Source organism: Odocoileus virginianus, chromosome 19 (genome assembly GCF_023699985.2).
Source record: "Odocoileus virginianus isolate 20LAN1187 ecotype Illinois chromosome 19, Ovbor_1.2, whole genome shotgun sequence".
Lineage (NCBI taxonomy): Eukaryota > Metazoa > Chordata > Mammalia > Artiodactyla > Cervidae > Odocoileus > Odocoileus virginianus.
Window position 1 is genome coordinate 14,736,545 of NC_069692.1, and position 25,196 is coordinate 14,761,740.

The following is a 25,196-nucleotide window of genomic DNA, read 5'->3' on the forward strand; positions in this document are numbered from 1 at the left end:
GGGACCTCCTTCAAAAGATCCATGCACGTACTGCTACATTCAGTGCCCCCAACCCTGCAGAAGGCCACCGCCAATCCATGCCTCCACTGGGGACTTCGGGGCACTCACAGGCAAGTCTGGGTCAGTGTCTTGTGGGGTCACTGGTCCTTTCTCCTGGGTCCTGGTGCACAAGGTTCTGTTGGTGCCCTCCAAGAGTCTATTTCCCAGTCCTGTGAATGGTGAGGTTACTGGTGACCTCCTCCAAGAGGGCTTATGCCATACCCAGGTCTGCTGCACCCAGAGCCCCTGCGCCTGCGGCAGTCCACTGCTGACCCCTACTCCACAGGAGACGCTCAAACACAGTACTGTCTCTCTCTGTGGGGTCCCTGGGTTCTGGTTGTGCACAAGGTTTGTTTGAGCCCTCTGAGCATCTCTGGGGGGAAGGGGTTTGATTCTAACCATGAATTCGCCCCTCTACCATCTTGCTTGGGCTTCTCCTTTGCCCTCGGGCATGGGGTATCTCCTCACGGCTCCAGAGCTGCACAGCCGCCGCTTGCTCCAGCACCGCGCCCAGAACCTTCGGCCTCTCATATAAGGTTAATGGGAAAATATACGCAAGCTTTGCCCTCTATCAGCTCACCCAGCATCCAGTTCAGAGCAGGCTACAGCAGTGGCTCCCAGATGGGCTGCAATTGGGTCAGGCATCGGTCATTTATTTAATTCTCTGGGTCAATGTGCAGCTGGAGGTAAGAAGCTCTGAAATCCTAGGGAGAAGATGCCGGGGTGGTGGGCACTGGGGGGGGGGGGGGGGGGGGCTGACATCACTAGTAGAATAATGAGGCTCTAAGAAGAGGTTTGAAACTGCCAACTTGGCACAGGCTCTCTCTGTGTGGACTTCCCTTGTGGCTCAGCTGGTAAAGAATCTGCCCGCAATGTGGGAGACCTGGGTTTGATCCCTGGGTTGGGAAGATACCCTGGAAAAGGGAGAGACTACCCACTCCGATATTCTGGCCTGGAGAACTCCATGGACTCTACAGTAGTAAAATGAAAATAGTAGTGGAAAATTATTTACCTAAAGGCAAACAGTCAACTTAGGCTAAATTTAAGTCAAAATTCTGAAACCAAACTCACATTTATTGACTGATATCCCTCTGTTTTTTCCCTATTATTCTTGACAGTATTGTAATATCAAGGAAAGATTTAAAAAGTAAACCCCTTCTGCTAATAGAAAACCAATGTAGGTGAAAATTTCATCACAGACCAGGAATTTTGAATATCTAATATACCTAAAGCACTGTGAGAGCCTTCACAGAGCTGCTGAAGTCAATTCCATACACTCTGAGTTGGTGCAAAAACTTTTTCCTAGTTTGTTGCTCTGGGAAGAATGCTTGCCCAGACCTCTGTAGCCATCCCCACCCCCATCCAGCACATCAGGGGCTTCTCTGCCTTCAGTGCTGCCAAACATTATTCAAAGTCTGAACTATATCTGCATGGAGCAAGGGAGATCATTTCATTTGCCTTTGTGGCCCTACTTTTAAGATACCTATGTATCCTGCCACGTTATTTTTGTGTGTCCCGCAGAATGTCAGTATGCCCTTTCCATAATTGTGACCAGTCCCAGGACAAACCTGAAATGAGTAGAGTGTGGGTGGGATGCCTCTTGTTGTCTGTTTAGCTTTATCCCCTTCACTTCACTTCTGGGTACTACTTCCTACCCAATAAAGCCACAGGCTCCTCACCAATTTTGTTCCATCAGGGTCTCGAAAGTTAATGGCAAATTAAATGGCAAGTAAGCTTGCCCTATAAAATCTTTTCTGGAATAAGGTAAAATATACATTAATGAAGGAGTGAATGAATGAATAAATGGAAAACAAATAAATAAAATTGCTCCTCTGCCCATGTACAAATTTTCAGTTTTCTTAGGAATCCTGAATGGAATTCAGACCAAATTTTTTTTTTTTTTTTGGTGGGGAAGATAATTGCTTTACAATGTTATGGTCATTTCTGCCATTCAACAACATGAATCAGTCATAATTATACATGGTCCTCGAGTCTTCCTCCTGCCTCTCATCCCACCCCTCTAGGTCTTCACAGAGCCCCAGGCTGGGCTCCTTGTGTTATAAAGCAGCTTCTCACTATTATTTATTTTACCCGTGCTGGTGTATATGTCAATGCTACTTTCTCAACTGGCCCTACCCTGTCCTTCCCCAGCTGTGTCAAGTCCATTTTCCATGTTTGCATCTCCATTTCTTCTCTGTAAATAGGTTCATCAGTACTGTTTTTCTAGATTCCATTTATATGTGTTAATACACAATATTTTTCTCTTTCTGACTTTACTTTGTGTAACAGGCTATGTATAACAGGTTCATCCACTTCACTACAACTGACTCAAATTCATTCCTTTTATGGCTGAGTAATATTCCGTTGTATATATGTACCAACATCTAGGTTGCTTCCATATCCTGGCTATTGTAAATAGTGTCTCAATAAATACTGGAGTAATAACCATATATGACAAACCCAGAACAAACATTTTTCTCAATGGTGAAAAACTGAAAGCATTTTCCTCTAAGATCAGGAACAAGACAAGGGTGCCCACTCTTAACTTACTATAATTCAATATAGTTTTGGAAGTCTTGGTCACAGCAATCAGAGAAGAAAAGGAAATAAAAGGAATCCAGATTGGAAAAGAAGTAAAACTCCCACTGTTTGCAGATGACATGATACTATACACACATGACCCTAAAGATACCAACAGAATAATACTAGAGTTAATCAATGAAATTAGAAAAGTTGAAGGATATAAAATTAAAACACAGAAATCCCTTGCATTCCTATACACTAACAATGAACATTTATTTAACTTATATGCAGAGTAGATGATGTGAAATGTGGGGCTGGATGAAGCACAAGTTGGAATCAAGATTGCCAGGAAAAACATCAACAACCTCAGATATGCAGATGACACCACTCTGGCAGAAAGCGAAGAGGAACTAAAGAGCCTCTTGATGAAGGTGAAAGAGCAGAGTAAAAAAGTTGGCTTAAACAGTCAAAAAACTCAACATTCAAAAAACTAAGATCATGGCATCTGATCCCAAACTCTGGGAGAGAGTGAAAGACAGGGAAGCCTGGCATGCTGCTGTCCATAAGGTCACAAAGAATCAGACACGACTGAGTGAACAACAACGAGAAATCAGAAAGAGAAATTAAGGAAATAATCCCATCCATCAGTGCAACAAAAAGAATAAGATACCTAGGAATAAGCCTACCTAAACCATGGGTCACAAAGAGTTGGACACAACTTAGCAACTGAACAGAACAACAGGGACCAAGGACTTGTATGCAGAAAACTTTAAGTCACTGATGAAAGAGATCAAAGATGACACAAACAGATGGAGAGATATCCCATGTTCTTGGATTAGAAGAATCAATACTGTGAAAATGACTCTACTACCCAAATCAACCAACAGATTCTTTGCACTCCCTATCAAACTACCAATGACATTTTTCACAAATTTAATAAAACTTGTGGATGAGATGGTCTGAAGCAAAGGGGTCCTTGAGAGCAGTATAGGAAAAGCATATCCTGGTCCTGAGAGCCCTATCCAAGGCCACAGTTGTCATTTTCTTACTTGAGTGAATTCCTGAAGCCCCTCTTGAATCCATTTTCTTCATCTGCAAAATGAGAAACATCATGAATCATTTTTGTATGACCATTATTATAAAGCTTCAAAAGGGTTGGCAAGGGTGCTTAGTAATCACCAGTCACTCAAAGGATGGCTATGATGATCATTTTTCCTATCACTGTGTGCTCAACAAGAAATCCGTTCTAGGCTTTTAACAGTAACAATACATTCTCTAGCCCTTTGAGTCAATGTTTCCATTTTTAATAAGCTGCAGATTTTGATGTTCTGTGAGTTATCATTAATAAGTCTGAAAAAAAATGGAGTGCATTCTAGTTAATCAGTCTTAGGTTTAGCTAAGGAGGTGCTGCTGGTGGACAGAAAAGAGAGTGAAAGATTAGCAGAAAAATCTACTTTGGTAAACAACAAAGAAAGAACCAATAAGACCTAGGGCATTTACCTTGAAGTCTCCATCACCGTTTATGTTCATGCAATTAATAATAACAATTAAGAATAAGCTTTGTTATGTACCAGGCATTTTCCTTAGCAGCTTACCACTTAAATCTCATAATAATTTGCCATTTTATGCAGTTAAGAATTTGAAAGACAGGAAAATAAAGTCATGAGCACACATGGCGGAGCTGTAATTTGAACTAGAGGTGTCAGATTCTACAGATGAGGCAACAACCCAGTGTGCTTCAGTAATTCTTTCTCTCCTCTCTCTCTATCATCTGCCCAAGCTAGTAACACTGAAAGTTAATGCTGTGTTTCCTTTCACAAATAGGATAACTCCCCCTGTAGGCACTCTCATTCTGAGAAGGTTCAAACCTTTCCAGTCCAGATGACACACACACACACACACACACACACACACAAAATCTCTGGGCACATGACACAAGACTGGTTTTTGTTCTTTCTCCTCCTATGTACAGAGTCGAGTTTCCAGATAGCCTCTTTCTAACTTTATTATTCCCTTTTGTCTTGGTTTCTCTGACAGTGTTAATTAAGACTTTATATAGTTATTGACTAGAGCAAGTGGCTTGTAAAAAGACAATAGCAAAAATGAGCATGGGGACTTTCTTGAATGAGCCCCAACTAGGGGCTTTGTTTAAAGTGACTTTGCTATGACAAAATACTATAGGCTCCCAGAAATAGTCTGTTTTTTTTTTTTTTTAGAAATTGGTTGGTAAATTCAATTTTGTCTTTAAATTACCACTGACCTCTCATTCTTTTTCTGGATTTCTTCTCAGCCAAAAAATCCTTTCATTGGCAAATATTCAACAAGCTTGATACCTCATGTAAGATAAAATATTATATGCATAAAATGAGAGATTTGTGTGTGTGTTGTAATGAAAAAGTGATTTAGGACATACATGATTAAGAATATGTGTCATTATTAGCAACAATGAGGAGGGACATGGCTTCATTTCTGGTCTTCTAAATGAGAAAAAAATATCTTCTAAATGAGAGATAAATACTCTGACTCAAGATCTGTTACTTTTTCTCTTTTACATTTTTGTGGAACACTTACTCATTTAAATACTGACTGAAAACTCTGTTTTGTGTCAGTAACTGTCATAAAACACTAGGGAGGTGACTCATTGTTAAAGGGTAATACTCATCGCTTGTCAATGGCTCATTAGCATGACTGAATAAGCACTAATGTGGTAATTATCATGAATTGTCAATTTCCATCAGAGTGTCTTCTCCCAGTTCTAAGATTGAGACTGCTTGTGAAATCACAGAGGAAAGCAGAAGATAGCCAAGTTAACAAATCCACCTCCAATACCAGAAAATAGTGGCAAAAACATTTAGAATAAAAATGATGATGGTGATAGCTAATATTTGCTGCTGCTGCTGCTAAGTCACTTCAGTCGTGTCCGACTCTGTGCGACCCCATAGATGGCAGCCACCAGGCTCCCCTGTCCCTGGGATTCTCCAGGCAAGAGTACTGGAGTAGGTTGCCAGTGCCTTCTCCAAGATAATTTATTGAATAATTATTCTTTGCCAGGCATTAGCCAAGTGCCCCACATATTTTATTGTTTCCATTCACCCTATAAGGGGCTTCCCAGGTGGTGCTAGTGGTAAAGAACCTGCCTGCCAATGCAGGAGACATAGGAGACACGGACTCCATCCCTGGGTCGGGAAGATCCCCTGGAGAAGGAAATGGCAACCCACTCCAGTATTCTTGCCTGGAGAATCCCATGGACAGAGGAGCCTGGCAGGCTGCAGTCCACAGGGTCACAAACATTTGGACATGACTGAAGCAACGTAGCATATATATATAGTACCCTATAAATTAGGTACCATTACTAATACCATTCCAAGAGGATAAAACTTAGAGACATGATGTAAATTGCCCAAGATCATACAGCTAGAACTCAAACCCGGGTCATCTGAATCCAAAATCCACGTGCTTGACAGTTTGAACTTCAGTGCTACTGACCCACGTGGTCAGACAGTTCCTTGCTGTGATGGTCTGCCCCGTAGGGCTGAGCAGTTTTAGCAGTATCCCTGGCTCTGCCCTCTGGATGCCAGGAGCACATTCTCTCCCTGCCCCTTCCCCTCCTAGTGGCAGCCAGAAACGCTCCAGATGTTACCAAACGTACTCAGGAGGCCAAACTGTCACTCCCCCCAACCTGAAAACTCCAGCCTAACCCTGTTTGTGTGCAGGGCTTAGTCATACAGCCACGTCTGACCTTCGAGACTCCATGGATTCTAGTGCACCAGGCTCCTCTGTTCATGGGCTTTCCCAGGCAAGAGTACTAGAGCACGTTGCCATTTCCTTCTTCAAATTCCTCTTTATATCGACTATATAATATCATGTCATTAAATAACTTCAGAAACCTAATTTTTACGGCTCTAAGATATTTTACTGAATGTTAAATTAGCACTACACCTAAAATACTACTTTTGATTATTTTTTAAAGAAAAATATGTGTTTAAGAACTTAAAGCAACCAGATTCTTTGAAATCTACCCCTTTGTTGTATTCTCAGATTTAAAGGTGAACTTTCTCAATGAAATGAGAAGTGGGAGGTGTTTTATACTGCAAAGACTATTCATTTCCCTCATTAAAATGTCACCATATTCCATCTGTTACACTGTAGGAGATAAAATGAAGAAGACTTGGGTCGGTAGTAAGTTTCTTTAATAGTGAAAGAGTTTATTTGATTACTGTATACAGACGTGGCCTAAGTCAACAATCAAATAAAATACTGCATGCAAATAGATCTGAAAATAAAAATAAACCCATTAGTCAGATTTTCTTTAAAAATTCAGAATTCCATGATTCTCCTAAAATATCAAATAAATCAAAATTTACTAAAGCTTTGGTTTTGGTTTCATTCCTTTTAAAATATATAATTAAATATATATTAAAAGCAAGTATTTTGCTATTTCTGCCTGTACCATTCACTAAACACTTAAGTGCTTACTATTATGTCAGCTAGTTTAGGAAAGATATAAAAATTAAGGTCTGCATTCCTGAGGAAATCATTTAAGAAACAAGTCATAAACACAAAAGCCCTGAAAATAAGAAAAGACAGTACAAAGCGACTAGTAAAGTGTTCTGTGTAATTCACATTAAAGAAAAATATACACACACACATATGCACATGAAATTAAGGAAGATAGTGAGATTCATTTAATAGGCATATATCATATAAACTATTCATCACAAATTTTCCATTTTAAGAGTTCACATGAAAAATCACAGTATGCATAGACTAGAAGCAAAATACATCAGACAAAAATTTTCTAGAGATGTTTGAGCTGTCAAACTTCTACTATTTTTTCCAAATCTATTTAAGGTTTGGGGGGGAAAGCTTCATATTTGGATAAAAACATACTTTTATCTATCCTTCTTTGGCTAATCTATCACCTTTCTCACCAAAAAACACAATTTCTTACAAATCCCACACAGTTTTAAATTACTAGTGTTTGGTTTATATTTACCAAGAAATGGTTTACCTGTTACCATAAAAATGGAATTTAAAATATATCTGGCTTAAGAAATCCAAGAGAACAGTGGATTTAGCTGGGTTTATAGACAAAAGATATGTATTTAAATGATCATGCACTCTTAACCTCTCTCCTGGGTGCAGTTTGGAAGTAATCTGCCTTTTAATAACCTACATCGGACATCATGGTTGTAATCCAAGTGAGTAGCATCACAACAAAATTATCTAATACACACATGTTGCTTAGGGCTGCAATGTTACCATAGTTACTACCAGATCAAACATCTCAGGAAAGCAGGGCCACTAAGTCTTTCACTGTGAAGAAATTCAGCACTTATGATAGGTAATGAGCCTTCATTTTCCTTCATCTTTGGGCTTTTCCAATTGATCTTGTGCTGTTTCTTCATCTTTCTTTTTCACATCTGAAAAACAGATAAATTTTCATCACATAGAGAATATATTGAAATCTACTTTGTACTATACTGGGAAAAAAACAGCTTTTCCTTTATGCACCCTAGTCATTTTCTACTTGATTAGGACATACTTCTTTGCCATCCATGTAGACGTAGAAACTACACAAAGAAAAGATGTATGGGTCTGTCTCCTAGTTACCTTTCTCTCTTATTCTCCAGAATATTATGTGCCAGGCAACCTTCAAAGGTATTATTACAATCTCCATTTACAGACTATTCTCTTGAAGCATAAACAGGTTAAGTGACTTGCCCAAAGTCACCAAGCTAGTGAGTGACAAAGCCACAGTTTGGATGCAGACTGATGGACCTTGCCCTTCCCCATCTCCCGATGCCAGATCACACTCTCAGCTTCCTCACACTTCCCACCTTCTTTGCTGCTAATCTCATTTTCTACTTCATAGGAAAAAGAAACAAATCAAAACTATCAGATCAGACAAGCTCAACCTTCTGCCACCAAACCTGTAAAATTACCCCTGCAGTCTAGACATATTTCTTTTGCCCATGTGACCATGGAAGACGTGGTCTTCGGAACTGGCTGTGGCTGTTGGAGCTCCTGGCAAAGTGAAAACACAGCACCCCTTATTCAAAAAATATGGAAAAATTTCAAGACGACAACCATAGAACAAAACCAAGGGTAAGCCTCACCTGAGCCCAGAGAGGGCCCTGAGCAGCTGCCAGGCCAGCTCACCCTTGGAGCTGGTGCTGCTTCCACTGATCAGATCTAATTTCTTCATAATCCGGGATCCTATCCATTTCTGCCTCAACAGCACTCTCATGATCATCTCTAAGCTCCTCATTTCATCTGACTTTTGCTCTTTCTCCTGGCACCTTCATTTCCTCAAGTCACTACCATCTTCAAATTGACAACGGCCTCCACTGACTGGTTTTTCTTTGATCCTTCAAAATATATCTTTGGCTGTCATCATTTTAAAATAAGACTAATGTTTCAACTACTTCTCCAAAATGGGTCCTATCAAAATCATCAGGGGCATCTTTGAAAAGAAATCTGATAGACTATTCTGTTCTCCAACCTACATTCATCAAATACTTATTAAGCACGTGCTACTTCCCTGGTAGCTCAGACGGTAAAGAATCTGCCTGCAATGCAGGAGATCCAGGCTCAGTCACTGGCTTGGGAAGCTCCCCTGGACGAGGGAATGGTTACCCACTCCAGTACTCCAGCCTGGAGAATTCCATGGACAGAGGAGCCGAGCAGGCTACAGTCCATGTGATCACAGCCAGACACGACTGAGCAATGAACACACGTACCAAGCAGTGAAGAAAAAACTATACGTTCCAACTTCCAGGGAAATCTTCATGAGAAATATGGACAATAACTAAAATGAGTAAAATGTCTGGCATGTGGAAAGTTTACAAGTGCTACAGAGGCAATTTGAAAAAGGAATTATCAGGAAGTTTTGGGGCCTGGAGATTGCAATTTTAAATTGGGTTGGCTAGGAATGTCTCATTGAGAAGGGGCCGTGTGAGTCCAGACCTGAGGAGGTGAGGAAGTTAGCGTGGTAGGTAGCAGGGAGAAGAGCATTCCAAGCAGAGAAAACATCAAGGTCAAAGGCAGCAACGTGCAGGAAAGAACTGCCATGGGGACTGTGCAGAGAAAGGACAGAAAATGGGGTCACACGGATACCAAGAGACTAGATCTCTGCGGGAGAAACTGGCAGATTTCTGAGCCAATTTAGAAAGTAGAGCTGACAGCACTTGGATGTCTCACAGGCATCTCAAATGGAAGAAGCAGAAATCACTCCTCTAACCCTTAAAACTGCCTTTCTTCCACGTTGGCCCTTCTCGGTATACGGCATCACCATCTACCCTGTTGGCTTCAGGAATTATCCTCTGTTTCTCTTCTTCATTGCTTGTAGTCATCTCTACCACATCAGTTCATCATTAAGTCCTATGAATTGTGCCTATAAAACATATCCCAAACCCACCCAATTCCATCCATCTTCATAACCTATTCAAAGCCATCATCTCTCACTAGATTTCTGCAACTGTTCCATGGGTAAAAGCTTAACGAATCCTTTCTCCTGCTCTAATGGCAAATTTGACCTGAGATTAATTTTCTAGCTCTGTTACCCTGGAAACCAGATTATGTTGGTATGTCAGCACGGTTAGTAAGTGTATGGTAGAAATGACCCAAATGGTAAAATACACCTGTACTGAGAGAAACTATATGCTAACTGGTAGGGAACCATAGCACTGGGATTCCATAAAGGTCATGACTCTTGTAACTGAGCATGTCTCTTGTAGTGTCCATGGACTTAACTGCAAAGTATTAACTCCCTGGGACATGAGGCTTCTAACCCACCATTGCTCCCATTGGTGCAAATCTTGTCGCCTTGCGCCTGAGTTCTCAGTGAGTGGTGGGGTGGGGATGCACAGAGACTAGCCCCCATGACTGCTTATATGGACTTCTGCGGGGACCCACACAGAAGGAGATGATGTCATGTGGCTCTTCTGGCCCGCTGTGTTTCTAAACCTGTATACTTTTGATCAGACTGCCGCCAAATGTGGTCTTATGAGTCTGAATGTTTAATTTGGCCCACAAAGATTTCCTAATGGGGAGTGCACCTCCTAACTCCACTACACCTGTTATTTCTCTCCTACAGTCCATTCCTCACGTAACAAAGTGGATATTCAAATATTCAAACATGAATATCATCTCCCTCACATTTAGAATAAAATCCTCTTTATTCACCCAGGTTTCTAAAGCCCTAAGAAAGCTATTCCTTGCTTACTCTCCAATGTCATCTCTATTCTCCCTTCTCACCTGTGGCCAGATTTTATGTTTCTTGATATGTCCATCTCATTCCACTCTAAGAGCTTTATACAAGCTGTTCCTTCTACGAAGAATGTCCTTCCCTCTTACTTTCCTGCCTGGACCATTCAGTTGTTACCCAAAATATTATTTCAGTTAGGACTTCCTGAATTTCTCAACCTAAAGGAGCCACCCAGTAACTCTCTACCACAGCATCCTATTTTAATTCTCTGACAGAATATGTCTCCAGGCAAGAATACTGGAGTGGGTTGCCATTTCCTCCTCCAGGGGAATCTTTCCGAGCCAGGGATAGAACCTGGGTATTCCACATTGTTCACACTGGCCACTAAGATAAATGATGGATCAAATGAGTAGTTAAGAGATGGTGGAAGGTGAGAGAGGCCCTCTGTGACATTTAGTTTCCTAAGCTGCCACCCTCTGTCACCTCTTGCTGATATGTTATAAGGCATCATTGTCCTCCCTACCATAGTTATCAATTTTTAAGGGATAGATTAAGACAGATTGTGAACTATGAAGATTTTAGGCAGGTTAATTTCATGTAAGATGTAGGATGTCTGACAGCCTAGATTTCTTCCCACTTAAGAATATCAAAAAAGAAAACCAAAACAGGACTGATCGAAGGGAAACTTGAAGATCTTTCCCAAAATTTCTATTTTTAAATGACTAAAAACATTGAAACCACAGTGTCTGAGACAGACCCCAGATTTTTGTTATTATTAGCAATTGAAAACTGCAACCGCTTTAAAAACAATTTTAAATCCTGAATGTCTGTACTTAGCTAACAACAACAACCAAAAGCAGACCTTAAAGCTATTTATATATAACTTTGTTAGTGACACATTATCAAGGCCATCTACACATATAAATTTACTTCCTTCTGTGTTTTCTTTAACATCTGGTATTACATGTTAATTCACTTTTAACATTTGGATTTTCTTAGTATCTTCAACTTTATTTGAAAATGGTTTAAAGGAAAGTATAAAAATAGAAACAGTATTCTTTCAGATAACAGTCTCTTCCAGTGAACAAGATAAAATGAAGACTCTACTAACTTTCATACCGTATATTTGTTCTCTTTTGTTTAACTAAATAATGTCAATAAGCATTAAAGTTCTGTGCATGTGTTTAGGGGCTATCCACTTTAATTAGACCTGTTACACGAACAAATAACTTATATTCTCTACCTCACAAGTTAAGAATGGTCCTTCAAGCCCTGATAACCATAATCATATTATACTTTTGAACTTAAAAGCCAAAAGCACTACACATATTTTATCTTCTTTCTTTAATTTCCTTCATCTTTTATCTTATGATAATTTATGGGTATGTATATATATATATATATTTTCTGTTATTTATAGAGTCCCTTAAGAGACATGAAATTACTTTTAGAAAAAAGTGAGGTAACTCAATCAAAAAGGTAAGTCCAACCAGACTCCAGGGTCTGGCCACAGTCCCTGGCCTAACAAGGATAAAAGTATTTCATAGAGATCATAGCAGGAACATTTGGGAAGTCTGTAACTTTGCCAGGGAGAAAGTGACCTCCTGAGGCAAAGAACTAGGAGCCCTTTTCTGGGGCTCATATGAATAGGGTAGAAGTTCGGAGCTTCCAGCTCTCTCCTGCCTCACTGCCACTAGGAATAAACACAATAAACACACAAACTGGAGTCCACTTTGAAGTCTAAAATGGGATACAGTATTATTATACTTATTTTCACAGAACTAAACACTAGAAGATTTAAGAACAGTGTATAAGCAGTGAGGTGAAAGACTCAAGATTTTCCTACAGGGGTTTGATAGCTCTTGCTTTTTCCGAATCCAACTTTTTCTACTGGTTAGGGAAAGGTCAACCTTTATACAAACACCCACCTTAAAGTTCTCATCTCTAATTGATAATAAATTTATTCTGAGATACGATAAATAGAAGAGCTTGTAGAATACCACGATGGAGCAGAAGCTTCCACAGTGATTTGCCAACGGATGGCAGAAGGAAAATTATTTCTGAGAGCAACTCAAAAAATTTTGTAAGCTGGTTGAAAGAAGGGATTATAACTGTCCACCTTTGTATTCCCAAACACTAGCACTGTGCATAACTATACATACCCAACGAATAAGTAAATGTTCAGTTTCCACATTTACATCAGGAGATTAAAGAGAGAAGGCCACTTTCTGAAACACTGGAGAGATTTACTTAGCTTTAAACAAAAGCTGAGAGATCTTAGTAAACAAGTTTAACTAGTTAAAGGGGAGATGGTTCCCGAGGAAAGGATGAGGAAGAGAGAAATACCACTGATTCTAAGAGGATTTTGAGTGTTACCTTCCTTCACGGATAGGGCTTCCAGTTTGACGGGCAACTCCTCTGAGGTCCCGCCTGCAGCTGTTGAACCCTGGATGTCTGGGACAGCATTTCGGCGACCTGCCCGTGCTGATGACGCAAAATTGTTGACCACAGGCTCCACATCCGTCATTTTGGGTGAATCTGTCCTCATAGTAACATCTACAAATAGAATGTGCACATGAAGACGAAGATGAGCCTATTCCAAGATCCACGTTCACACTAATGGTTAAAAGCCATGGCTACATCAACAACACAGAAGCCTTGAGAATCTAATCATTGACTGCACCCTGCATCAAGGTCCTGGAGCTTTTATTTGCACATTTGTACAATCACTGGATGGAACAGGAAGGCCTCAGTGGGAGCCAGATGGCTATAAATAACTGCAGAGCCCAAAGGAGCACTTGGATGCTTTAGGGTGCAGTAATCTCTTGCCTTTTGTTCTGCTTTTCTATGGCTGGATCAGCCAAATGAGGGCTTGGGAGGAAATGCAAACAGATTTGTTTGGCCACTCCCATGGAGACTCTGCCTGCCAGTATTTGCTTGTGGTGATTGTTCAGGCTGAAACCAAATCACTATAATTTGTAAGGACCAAACAAAACAACACTCTGTTCTTCCTCTTTAGAAATAAGAAATTCAACTTTATCTCAAAGCCTTTTTACCCCAGTGGCAGCTGTTTGTCTATCTGCTCTAGCTTCAGGCATAATTTTCAACAGTCTCATGTTTGTGTTTGGGAGGGTAGAACCTGTGTTACCTTTTCTTGCCTTCAAGTGGACAGGTCAATTACTAGTGCCTTCCTAAACATCATTTATCTTCCCAGCAATTGCCTCTATGAAAGAATTCTCAAGAGACCATTCACTATACAGGGAGGGAGGTAGCAGACATTGCTTATTCTAAAATGAGCCCTTTCTTTCATATGATGTTTTCTAATGAAAACTCTCCTAAGAAGTCAACAATGAATAGTATCTCAAAAGCAGCAGCTGCAGCAGGAATTTTCTCTTTTTTTGAGAATCCAGTAAATGCTAGGCTCTCAGCTGGGCCTTGAGAGTACAAAAAAAAGGATTTAGTCTCCATTTTTAGGGGACTTGCACACTCCAAGGGGAGAAGAAAGGATATACATACTAGGATAGACAACATCCTCACATAGAATGTGCTGAGTATCAACCAATGGATGAAGAAACTCATCTGTGGCACCTAATGGCCGAAATAGATGAACCTTGACCTACACGAAGCAAATCAAACCTTTCACTGAAGTTAGAAGGGAGTCTTTCCCAACCAGTTAACTGCAATTCAGGAAATGGTAAACATGAAGTGAAAAGAGTCACAAATTATGGTGCATCTGATATCAAAAACACTCTTTCTTTGGTTCACAGGACCCCAAAAATGCACACGGAGCTTCATGTGGGCCCAGATGCTCTCATCTCTAAAGGAATCATGGTAAAGCTGAGAACAATGCTAGATTTTCAGACATTATTTTGGACTTCTAACTTTTGGGTGTTTGCCAATTGTCTGGCACTGACAACATCAAGTAACTGGACTGTTAGTCAGAAAGAACACTCCATGCTAGACCCACAAGATGATATTGGTTAATTGAATTAATTTCTCTGAGTTGCAGTTCCTCACCTATATAATTAGCCTGACTGATTCACAGGATTCTACAGAAGAACAGATGAAACAAAGAACATGGAAATTCTTTCTAACTATAAAACCATATGTCTGATTATTGGCATCATTATTCATCTCTCACTAAGTTTTATTTATACTACCACCTCTATGTATCCCCTTTGGTCCTAACAACAAACATCTTATTGAAAGACCTCTTGAGTTTTAAAAAAGGGAAAGCAGAATTTATTCAATACTGCACAAACATTTTCACATGTATTATCTCAGATAAATCTCCCAATAACCCAATGAGGTAGTGAGTAATAACTCTCACTATATGAATGTGGAAACTGGGGCTCAGAAAGGTTAAGTGACTTATTTCGAGTTGAACAACTCCTAACCTAGCACGCAAGGTTGCAAATTCAGTTTCAGTTCATTCTGAAAGCAAGATGACATGGGTTACTACAAAATCATCCTTCTAAACTCTGGTGATATACACAGACAGCCATACAACAGCCAATTCTGATTCTGCCCTTCATTACTTTTTAAATAGAAAAAAAATTATATACAGGTGATCCTTGAATGACACAGGTTTAAACTGCACAAGACCATTTATATGTGGGTTTTTTCCAATTAGTATGTTCTACAGTGCTACACAATCCATGGTTGGTTGAATCCTGAGGTAGAGAACTGCTGATGCAGAGAGCCGACTGTAACATTATACACAGGTTTTCAGATGAATGGCAGTCGATGCCCTTAACTTCCATGCTGTTTAAAGGTCAACTCTATATACATTTGTGTTGAAAGAAAAAGAAATTCCCTGTTTTTGCATAGGTATTCCTTTCTGGCTTGAACCTCTGGTTATTCACGTGCCCCCCATCCCAGACTTACGATAGACAAATTTCAATTAGGATCACTTCTCTACAGCTTGTGAGGGACACTTGACATTAGCTAGGGAACAGACCCCCATGTGCAGGCCCCTATTCTGTCCTCAGCCAATTAACATCACACAAGAAGCCATGACCACAATCAACTGTTTATTTCTAGGAAGCAACTTCATGCTAAGTTTGGAAGAGAAGCTCCATGAATACCTTGATTCTTACTGTCCTGACAGTCCAAAATCTTAACACTGAAAATAACAATAGATATAAGAATATTAAGACACACTCTTTAAAATACTTAAATGTTATATATTTTATGTTTAGCAAGATGGGATATGTCAAAGGAGTCTTGAGTTAGAATTTGCATATTGAAAGAAAACTTCCAAAAGGTGGCCTGGAGGGTGGGTCATCAACATGAAAGAAAAAATTCTGAGCTCCAAGATTTTTCATTGCTATTGACTCCTATTTTGAAAGTTTTTGTTTTTGCCTTTATACTGTTATTTCTGCATAGGCTTTCTAAATTAGTCCTTTTTTGTTGATTGGTATTAGAAAACAAGACTATCACAAAACTAAAAGTCGGTCAATGTTATAATCATTAACTACCATTTAAGATCAAAACAAAACTGGATATGCAGAAGGTCAAACAACAGGTTACTTTACTGCAGAACTTTCCTTGGTCCATTTCCAAACTCTCACTGGGCACCATCTTCCTTTCAGAGCCTGTGACTGATGCTGAGTGACCAGGATATTAGGCTCCACCACAAGACAAGCCCAGCCCATCGGCTTTCTATAGTGAAGTCATCTGATTTTGGTGACTTAGACAGCACTGGGAAGTGTCTGAATACACAAGGTGATTCTGAACTGGGCTCTTTTAATTCCCTGGTACGTTTGTTGCAGCATTAGAAATAATCTGAAAGTACATCAAGAAAAGAAGGGTTGAATAAATCATATCTATTATATTACTGGATATTTTATGGCTCTTAAAAAGAATGTGTAAGATCCAGTCAGATCTACTTATGGAGATATGTTCTTGATAGAATGTGAAATAAAACAAGCTTAAAAAGCAGTAATGACAGCATGGAGGGAAAGGAAAAAAAGCAATGAATATAATGTCATTTGAACTTAAAAAAAGAATGAAAGTACTAGTTAGGAATTTAAGAAAGAAGAAGGAGAATATTAACCACTTTTGGTATCTCCTTACATATTTTAACCTGTAATAAAGTGTTAAAATTAAATAATATGTAAAGGAATTGAAACATTCACCTGGAAAAATTATGAAACACACAGATACTCTAACATACCAAGGCTCTAAAAGTAACACTTTGACAATTTTACCCAAAATAGTGTATCTTCAAGTGAAAGTCTCTCCCTACCCCAATTAGTCATCTTACTTATCCGTTGTTACTATCCTATGCAATATTGATTGCATATGCAATCAATATATATATATACATACATGTTATATATATATGTGTGTGTGTGTGTGTACAGGGTGCAATCAATATATATACACACATATCATATACACATATATATCTACACAGGGTTTCCCAGGTGGCGCTGCGCTAAAGAATCCACCTACCAATGCAGGAGATGCAGGTTTGATCCCTGGGTCAGGAAGATCCCCTGGAGGAGGAAATGGCAACCCACTCCAGTGTTCTTGCCTGGGAAATCCCATGAACAGAGGAGCCTGGCGAACTACAGTCCATAGGGTTGCAAAAGAGTTGGACATGACTTAGCAGCTGAGCATACATAGATGTATACACATATATACAAAGTAGAGAGAATTGCTCTCTTCAATGCTTTGTGATGTTTAAAAAATATAGAACCCACAGAAAGGTGAGCAAACACTACTAAGAAAAACAAAAGAGATTAACTTGCAGGTTCTTTTAATTTGCTGGGCTTAAAGCTAACTGTGTTTACGGTTGCTCACCAAGGCAGCTGACTCACTAGCCGCTCTTCCGCTTCTTCTTAGCAGTGGGACCTGGATGAGTTCTGCTTTGTCAATGGTGGCCGCTCACCGGAGCTGGAACCATTTGGACGTTGGGAGGTTTCACAGAAGTCTTTGCACAGCCCACCACAAGACAATGTGATTTACAAACTCCTGGGACACAATTTCTTCTCTATTGAAAATACACAATTTCCCAGATGCCTTAACAAAAGACCATTACACAAGCACATATACACAGGTCAGGATCTTTGCAGTCTCCAAAACATGAAAACGCAACACCACACAGCTGAAGAAGACAAAGACAGTCAAGCTTACAAATGAAACACTGGAAAAAAATAAATTTATATATAAACCACTAGTCAGCTCCCAGTGAGCTCAAAAGTGCCTGCTAAGAGTATGTTTGTTAGTATGTTATAAACATAGTGTAAACAAGTAGAAATTTTTGCAATCTCTTTCCCTTTCAACTGATATGGTCCGTCTTCTTTGCTCACATTCATTCTTTTCTCAAGCTTCATTATTTGAAGCCAAAGCCACAAGGAGGTGGATACCTTTATTTTTTTTTTTTCTAATCTCTGCATCCGTATCAGTCACCTCATCTCTTACAGAGAAACCTCATCCTGCATGTAGGACTTGAAATAAACTCCTCAACCACTAAATCAGTTCTCTGTAAGGATGAATCAGGCTATCTGAAAAAACACTTAAACAAACAGAGGAAGAGCATGTATTTTGGAAAGCCGGTGCTTTTCTGGCTGAAAGACAGAAAGAGGGACACACACACACACACACACACACACACAGTGGTCTCAGCTAATAACCAAATTCCTCATGTCTCTTTCTCCTGCTTTCAATGCCTTAATACCTTATGCTAAATTTTTCTGGTTTGATTTTCTGTCTTGGAACATACTAATCTCTTCCAAACAAGGTAAAAAAACCAACAACAATTGCCTCTTAATGTGGACCAATGAACACAGACAATTATTCATCCAGTCAACATTTATCAAGCTCTTACTATATCATAAGTGCCAGGCCCTGTGCTAGATTCACAGGATACAAAGAGGCACCCATAGTCCAGTAAGATCAAACACATTCTGATCTTTTCAGTTTACTTCTTGACCTTAAATCTTATTCTTCGTAAATTAAGTAAAAGTCTCTGCTTCTAAAAAGTCCTTTAATATGTGCTGCTGTGCTGTGCTTGGTCTTTCAGTCATGTCTGACTCTTTGAAACCCCATGGGCTGTAGCCCTCCCGGCTCTTCTGTCCATGCAAACTCTCCAGGCAAGAATACTGGAGTGGGTTGCCATGCCCTTCTCCAGGAGATCTTCTCAACCCAGGGATCGAAGCCCAGTCTCCAGCATTGCAGGCAGATTCTTTACCATCTGAGCCACCAGGAAAGATCATATTTGTAGGTACATAGAAGCTATTCTTATCACCGAAAATTTTGGACAGCTTAAACCTATAGAATTTAAAATGCACAAACTCATTTTCCCATAATCTTGAGAGTAAAATAGTAAACAAAACTGAGAGTCTTTCCTGCACAATGACGCTTGCTATACTAAGCTAGGGATAACAATATAGACTGATGTGGATACAGGTAGAAAAGATTAACTGCAACAAACCATGGAACTCCCTTGAGCGTGGGGGTCACAGTTAATATGGGACTTGCCACGATAAGTGAGGAGGAATTCCCCTGCCTCACCTGGAGACCTGGAAAAGTTACATGGCAAGCAGCTCCCCTGTGTGCACGGAGGAGGTGTGGTTAACTTCAAGAGAAATGAGGACAGACTTCAGAGTGAAAACAGTCTCTGAGTAGGGTCCCAGAGAATGAGCAAGCAAGTTCCAGCAAGAGGCTGCCCTCAAACCATCCACTTCTCATCCTGACTCTTTCCAACCACACTTGGACACAAAATGTTCTTAGACTTCAAAAGGGGCACAAAGACTCTCCAAACTCACAGAAGCCCGATTTTGCACGAGTGAGAAAATCATACAATTTTGAAGATTCATATGGTTTGTCTACACCCTTCCTGTCTCAGAGTGAACACAGGGGCCTGAGAAGTCAGTTCCCCTTTTAATGAGACAGTGGTTTTTAAATGTCAAGTGACTTTTGATGACGTCAATAGGAAGGAGAGAAAGGGAAGCTGACTCTGACCAATGTGGTCACAGTAGAGATGGCTTTCTATGCCTCTGCCTGGTACATGGACTGCAACACAGATGCCCAATGAATTTGCTAAATGTTGAATTAATAGCTGACACCTATACATTATGAGCAGGCAAACACAGTCAGTGAAGGTGTTTTTAATTAACAATACTATTAATAAAGGCTGGAAGTTCAATTATGAAATATTACAATGAAATTTGTTGCATTAACATTAAAATAGCTTTGGAGGTAGGCTGTGGACTATGGCAAATACAATGCCCTGCAGGTGTAAGTAATGATGTTTGTCAAATGCAGAGTAGTAGCTAATACACAAACTCTTACAGAAGCACCCGCATCCAGGGCATCTGAGAGTTACACTCTCCAGATACCAACCTTCTAGAAAAGATCCATATACATTAAACTGAACAGCCTTGCAGGATCATTCAATCCTGTCTGAAACATCTGTAAGACAACTGTTCCATACCAAAAGGTCCTTGATATTTGTTCATATTTCGTCCTTTCCAAAACATCCATGGAGACATTTACTTGGTCCATATGAAAGGTCCATATTTGGTCATGTCCAAAACCAAATATGCTCACAGATGCTTTCCAGGTGGCAAAGTGATAAAGAATCCTCCTGCTAATGCAAGAGACCTGGAGTCAATCCCTGGGTCAGGAGATCCCCTGGAGAAGGAAATGGCAACTCACTCCAATATTCTTGCCTGGAGAATCCCATGGACAGAGAAGCCTGGTGGGCTATAGTCTATGGCGTCACAAAGAGTTGGACATGACTGAGCATACACAGAAATTTCAAAGACTTTCAGAGGAGGACCAAATGTCTCATGGCGCTTTGGACAGGACCAAATGTCTGCTAACCATGAACAGACTTGTCAACAAAGTCAGTTACATCCAATTCATCAGCTTTCCCTTGCCCAAACATGAAATCCTCTAATACCTTAAAAGATCAAATTCTATAGTTTTAACTTACCCAGCTAATTCTCTTTTACCGTTTTCACTCTTAACAAGAGGAAAAATAAAGCCCTTTTATCTTCTGCATTTATTTTCTTTGCCTACGATTACTATCGAGGGTGAAACAGTGATGATGAAAAAGAGCCCTGTAATGACTCTTCCAATTTAAAGGTAATTTAAAGTAATAACTTAAGCATGGACACTTTCAACTGCATACTTTTATTTCAGAAAACTTCATAACATATATGTATATGCTTTATCTGTCTTCCAAAGGAAAACTACATTGTGATACAGAAAAATAGAACTCTTTTTACAAAAACGTATACATACTAATGTGTATCATAGCTATCAAAGTAATTACTTTCAGAAGCTACATATTTATTCCACCTCCCAAAATATTTTTGTGACTTCATAAGTGCAACTCATTTTATATTCATAGAAAATGTAATGATAAAATAATATAGTATTTAAAATACATTATGTTTTATACTTCTAAATCATTAATATCAACTGCATGTCCCATTTGTTCATCCATTTCTTTCACCGCACTTCAGGTTCTTTTCAAGCCTCCTTAAGTAGTTTAGAGCTGCATATATTCAGAAGAAAACTACTGCACATGAAGGTTTCAAAGCGGAGTTGTGAGCAGTAACAGCATTACTGAATGGCATTAGTACATCCTTGGAATGAGTGCCCTTAAATTAGCTCTCATGATTGTTAAGAAGTCCATATGGTGCAATGAAATGTGTGTTCACCTGAAAATGAACAACCCTGATGCTGAATCCTGCTCTGCCTTCCAACAGACTTGCGACTTCCAGCAAGGCTTCCCAGTTAATTAAGTCTCCACATTTATCTGAAGTAGGATTAAAAGTATCTAGTCTACCACCTTGAACCAAACTAATGAATATAAATGATAAATGTGCCTAGTTAACAACTACCCAAATGAAATTTGTTTAGAAATCAGTCATATTAATTTACAGGCACTATAATAGATTATCATTATGAACATCAATTACCCTGTTAAACTATGGTGTGGATGAAGCTCTAGAGACAGTGTCTGATGTTGTGAGTTATAAAGACAAAACGGGATTGACTCTGAGACACTGCCAGAAACTTGGTGTTTAAAAAAAAGAAAGAGCATTAAAAAAAAAATTTATTTACAATCTCCCTTCCTCCATCTTTATTGTCCATCTCAGCCACACACACACACACACCCCTCAAAGTTGGCTACCTTTCTGCCACATCTATACCACATTAAGCCACCTGTCAGGGAAAGTCATATTTCCCTTATTCTGTTCATTAAGACAGTTTCTCCCAGAAGGTGAATTCTCCATACACTTGAAGCAACAAACCCTCTTTTAAGTGTTTCCTTAACAGGTAACATAGGGTTGGAATTCTCACTTTCTTCATGATTTCTGAAAAAGAATTCTTCACCTGAGTAATAACATAATGACATAATATGGTGAGGAAAGAAGGGTCGCAGAAGATTATATGTGAGAGGGGTCTGCCTTTGCAGACAGACCCGTCCCAACCACACCATTCAGTGGCATCTCCTCCCTGGAGCCCCTAATCTTCTCTGCCTTGCTCTCCATTCCCGATGTCCTTCGTAGCTTCCAGCATATATCACCATTCATTAGATTCGTACTTGTTGTTTACCGTCTATGTCCCTCTACTCGGATGTAAGTTCTACAAAGGCAGAGGTTTTTGTAGAATTTTTTCACTGATAAATACACTGAAACTATGCCTGGCACTTGGTAGCTACTACATAAAATGTGTTTATCGAGTGAAACAATTACCTTTCCACTTCTCTTTTTCAAAATGAATTATTTTCTTTTTGCATAGGAAAATAATGTATGCTCATTATTGGGGGGAAATGACAATTTTGAAAAGCATCAAAGAGAGGAAACACATTGTCTTACATCCCACTATGAAAGCGCTGTTAAAATTCTGGTGACCATTCTTCCAGAATTTTTTCATTGCCCACATACACAAGCATACCATATACATACCTTGTATGCATTTCAAAGTTAGATTACACTTATTTTGTATCATAGTGCTACTACAGCTTAGAACTACAATCTTTTCCAGGCCAAAATAATTCTAAATTTTTAACAAAAGTTTTGAAAAAGAAAAATTCCTAGAAAGCTAAAATTTCAGTGTATATACCAACTATATAAAATATGCATAGCCAAAAGTCAAATACAATAGCAAAAGTAAGAGTTAACGACTGAAATCATTCACAAACTTTTCCTAATTAAATTGAATAAATAATGTTAAGATATAGGTAAAAGACTTTAAATGTATACAACTTTAAAAGTTCCAGTGTGATTTTTTTTTCTACTTCCTCAAGTCAAAGAAAAATTCTCTGGGATGTCTCTTAATGCCTATTTGAAAGAGTTTAATTTTCATGTTTCTTCTTCCTTCCAACTGAGAAAAGCAGTGAAATGATTGAACCTTTTCAAGTTCTGATTTGCTCCCTGAGTTCTCCTCAGTATTTTAATTTTCTTTGCAGAAGAAGAAATCACTGCAGAGTTTCATCAAGCCCAATATTCAGTCACGATCACAGTGAGAAAAATTTTTTAATTGTTTTGAGAATTTTTCTGGGTCATATAGGCCAAAGAAATTCCCAATAAAATAGCAAGTACTTCAGAAAGAAAAATCATACCATTGAAATATTTCTGTTCATCAAATTATGCATATTTGTATCAATCGACAATTAATAAAAGGAAAATTATTTATATGAATGCATTTAAGTTTTACAAAGAACTTTTAAAACTAAAAAATTTTGTTATTTTTATGTTATATAAGCTCAACAGAAAAAAAGTCCTCTTGAAAAACTATATCTAAAATATATTTAACTGACATAACAAAAATGTCCAAAACCTATATATAAATGTGTGTGTGTGTGTATACACATACATACAAATTAATTTAAAAATATATGCACAGAAAAACATGGCAAGGGAAATACACCAAAATGTTATCAGTAGGTTCTTTCCTAGTAGTATTATTATAAATGTTTTATATTTTTTTCTTTGAACTTTATTGTGCTTTCCAAATTTTCTGTAATGAAGATTTTCATAATATGCAAAATGGCACAAGCATATGTTGAGTACACACTCTTTTCAAGTCCTTTAATGAGAATAAGCTCATGCAATTCTGTGCCGTGGGGAAGTCATTACTGTCTTCATTGTAAAAGAGAGGAAACTCAGCATCACTGAAGTAAACTGGTTTGGCTACAAGCAACCCAGCTAGCAAGCAACAGAGGCAAGACCAGAACTCATTTTATCTGACACCTCATCCCTTGCTCCTTCTGTTACCTCTCACCAAATATTTGTTGAACAAAGCCTCAGTCTTCATTCAACAAACTGTTAATATGCATCTAATATCTCCTAAACTCAGTGCAGAATTCTGGGTAAATAGTGCCAAATAAGACTACAGACTGTGATAATCACAGTGGGGATACACAAAAGAAGCATAGTACAAGGTTCTCACTCTAGAAGAAAGAGTCTGTGACCTAATGTACAAATAAAATACATGTATATTAAAAGAACGGGCTTCCCTGGTGGCCCAGTGGTAAAGAAACCACATGCTAAGGCAGGAGACAGGGGATCGATTCCTGGATCAGGAAGATCCCCTGGAGAAGGAAATGGCAACCCACTCCAGTACTCTTTCCTGGGAAATTCCATGGACAGAGGAACCTGGCAGGCTTCAGTCCATGAGTTCACAACAGAGTCAGGACACAACTTAGAGCCTAAACTAGAACAATATTAAAAGAAATGTAAAAAGAGAAGTCAATGTGTGATATATTTAAATAAGTGGAAAATGGAAAATACTGTAACAAACGTGGAAATGTTATTGGATTTGTGCGGCAATTAAGAAAGACTTCACAGAAGCCATAGAACACATATTGGGCCTTAATATTTGGAAGGATATAAAGAAAATAAAAAGGTTTTACCAAGCCAAAGAAATATCTTTAGCTGAATCATGAAGATGGGAGTGTAGAAGGCAAGTTACAAATAAAGGTAAAGGAAACACTGGCTATAACAGAGCATTATGCCACAAAGATTTGGGAAAACAAGTTGGACCACTGTCAAAACAAGAACCCAAGTTGTGATGAATTTCATTATAAAGGAGACTGCATTTACTCCTGTGAGCCCTAGGGAACCATGAAAACTCCCAAGTCACATAAAGATGCGTACACGGTGCACTGTCTGAAAATTGAGACTGATGTGAAGGAGTTAGAAGGCTATTAAAAAGAAACATTTGTAAGAAAACCCACCATAATAGAAGGAATAAGTTTAAAAAAAAGTGTTGTAAATACAGCAAACCATGAATAGCTTCATTTCTTAAAAGGAAGGAAAAAAAGATGGCATCATCGGTCCTGAAGATTCATTACAAGGTTTGAGAATTTGATACTTTCAGACATGAAAATTCATTAGAGTATGAGTTATTAAAATAGTGTTATATTTTTCAAGGACAGACAAATAGAAAAATA

General features: G+C 38.9%; 1 protein-coding gene across 5 annotated transcripts in view; it reads right to left on the minus strand.

Annotated features, from left to right (window-relative positions):
- Window positions 1–6,742: 6,742 nt before the first annotated feature.
- Window positions 6,743–25,196, minus strand: part of PKIB (cAMP-dependent protein kinase inhibitor beta) — a 109,549-nt gene continuing 91,095 nt past the window's right edge. For 4 of the 5 annotated variants that reach the window (XM_070449890.1, XM_070449888.1, XM_070449887.1 and 1 more), the window contains 2 exons: window positions 13,148–13,327; window positions 6,743–7,985 (listed from right to left, as the gene is read on the minus strand). In XM_070449890.1, coding sequence (XP_070305991.1) covers window positions 7,918–7,985; window positions 13,148–13,319 — 240 coding nt within the window. In that variant the 5' untranslated portion in view covers window positions 13,320–13,327 and the 3' untranslated portion in view covers window positions 6,743–7,917. Of the gene's footprint in view, window positions 7,986–13,147; window positions 13,328–16,320; window positions 16,559–25,196 lie in introns of all 5 variants that reach the window. The other variant, XM_070449885.1, reaches the window with a different exon arrangement.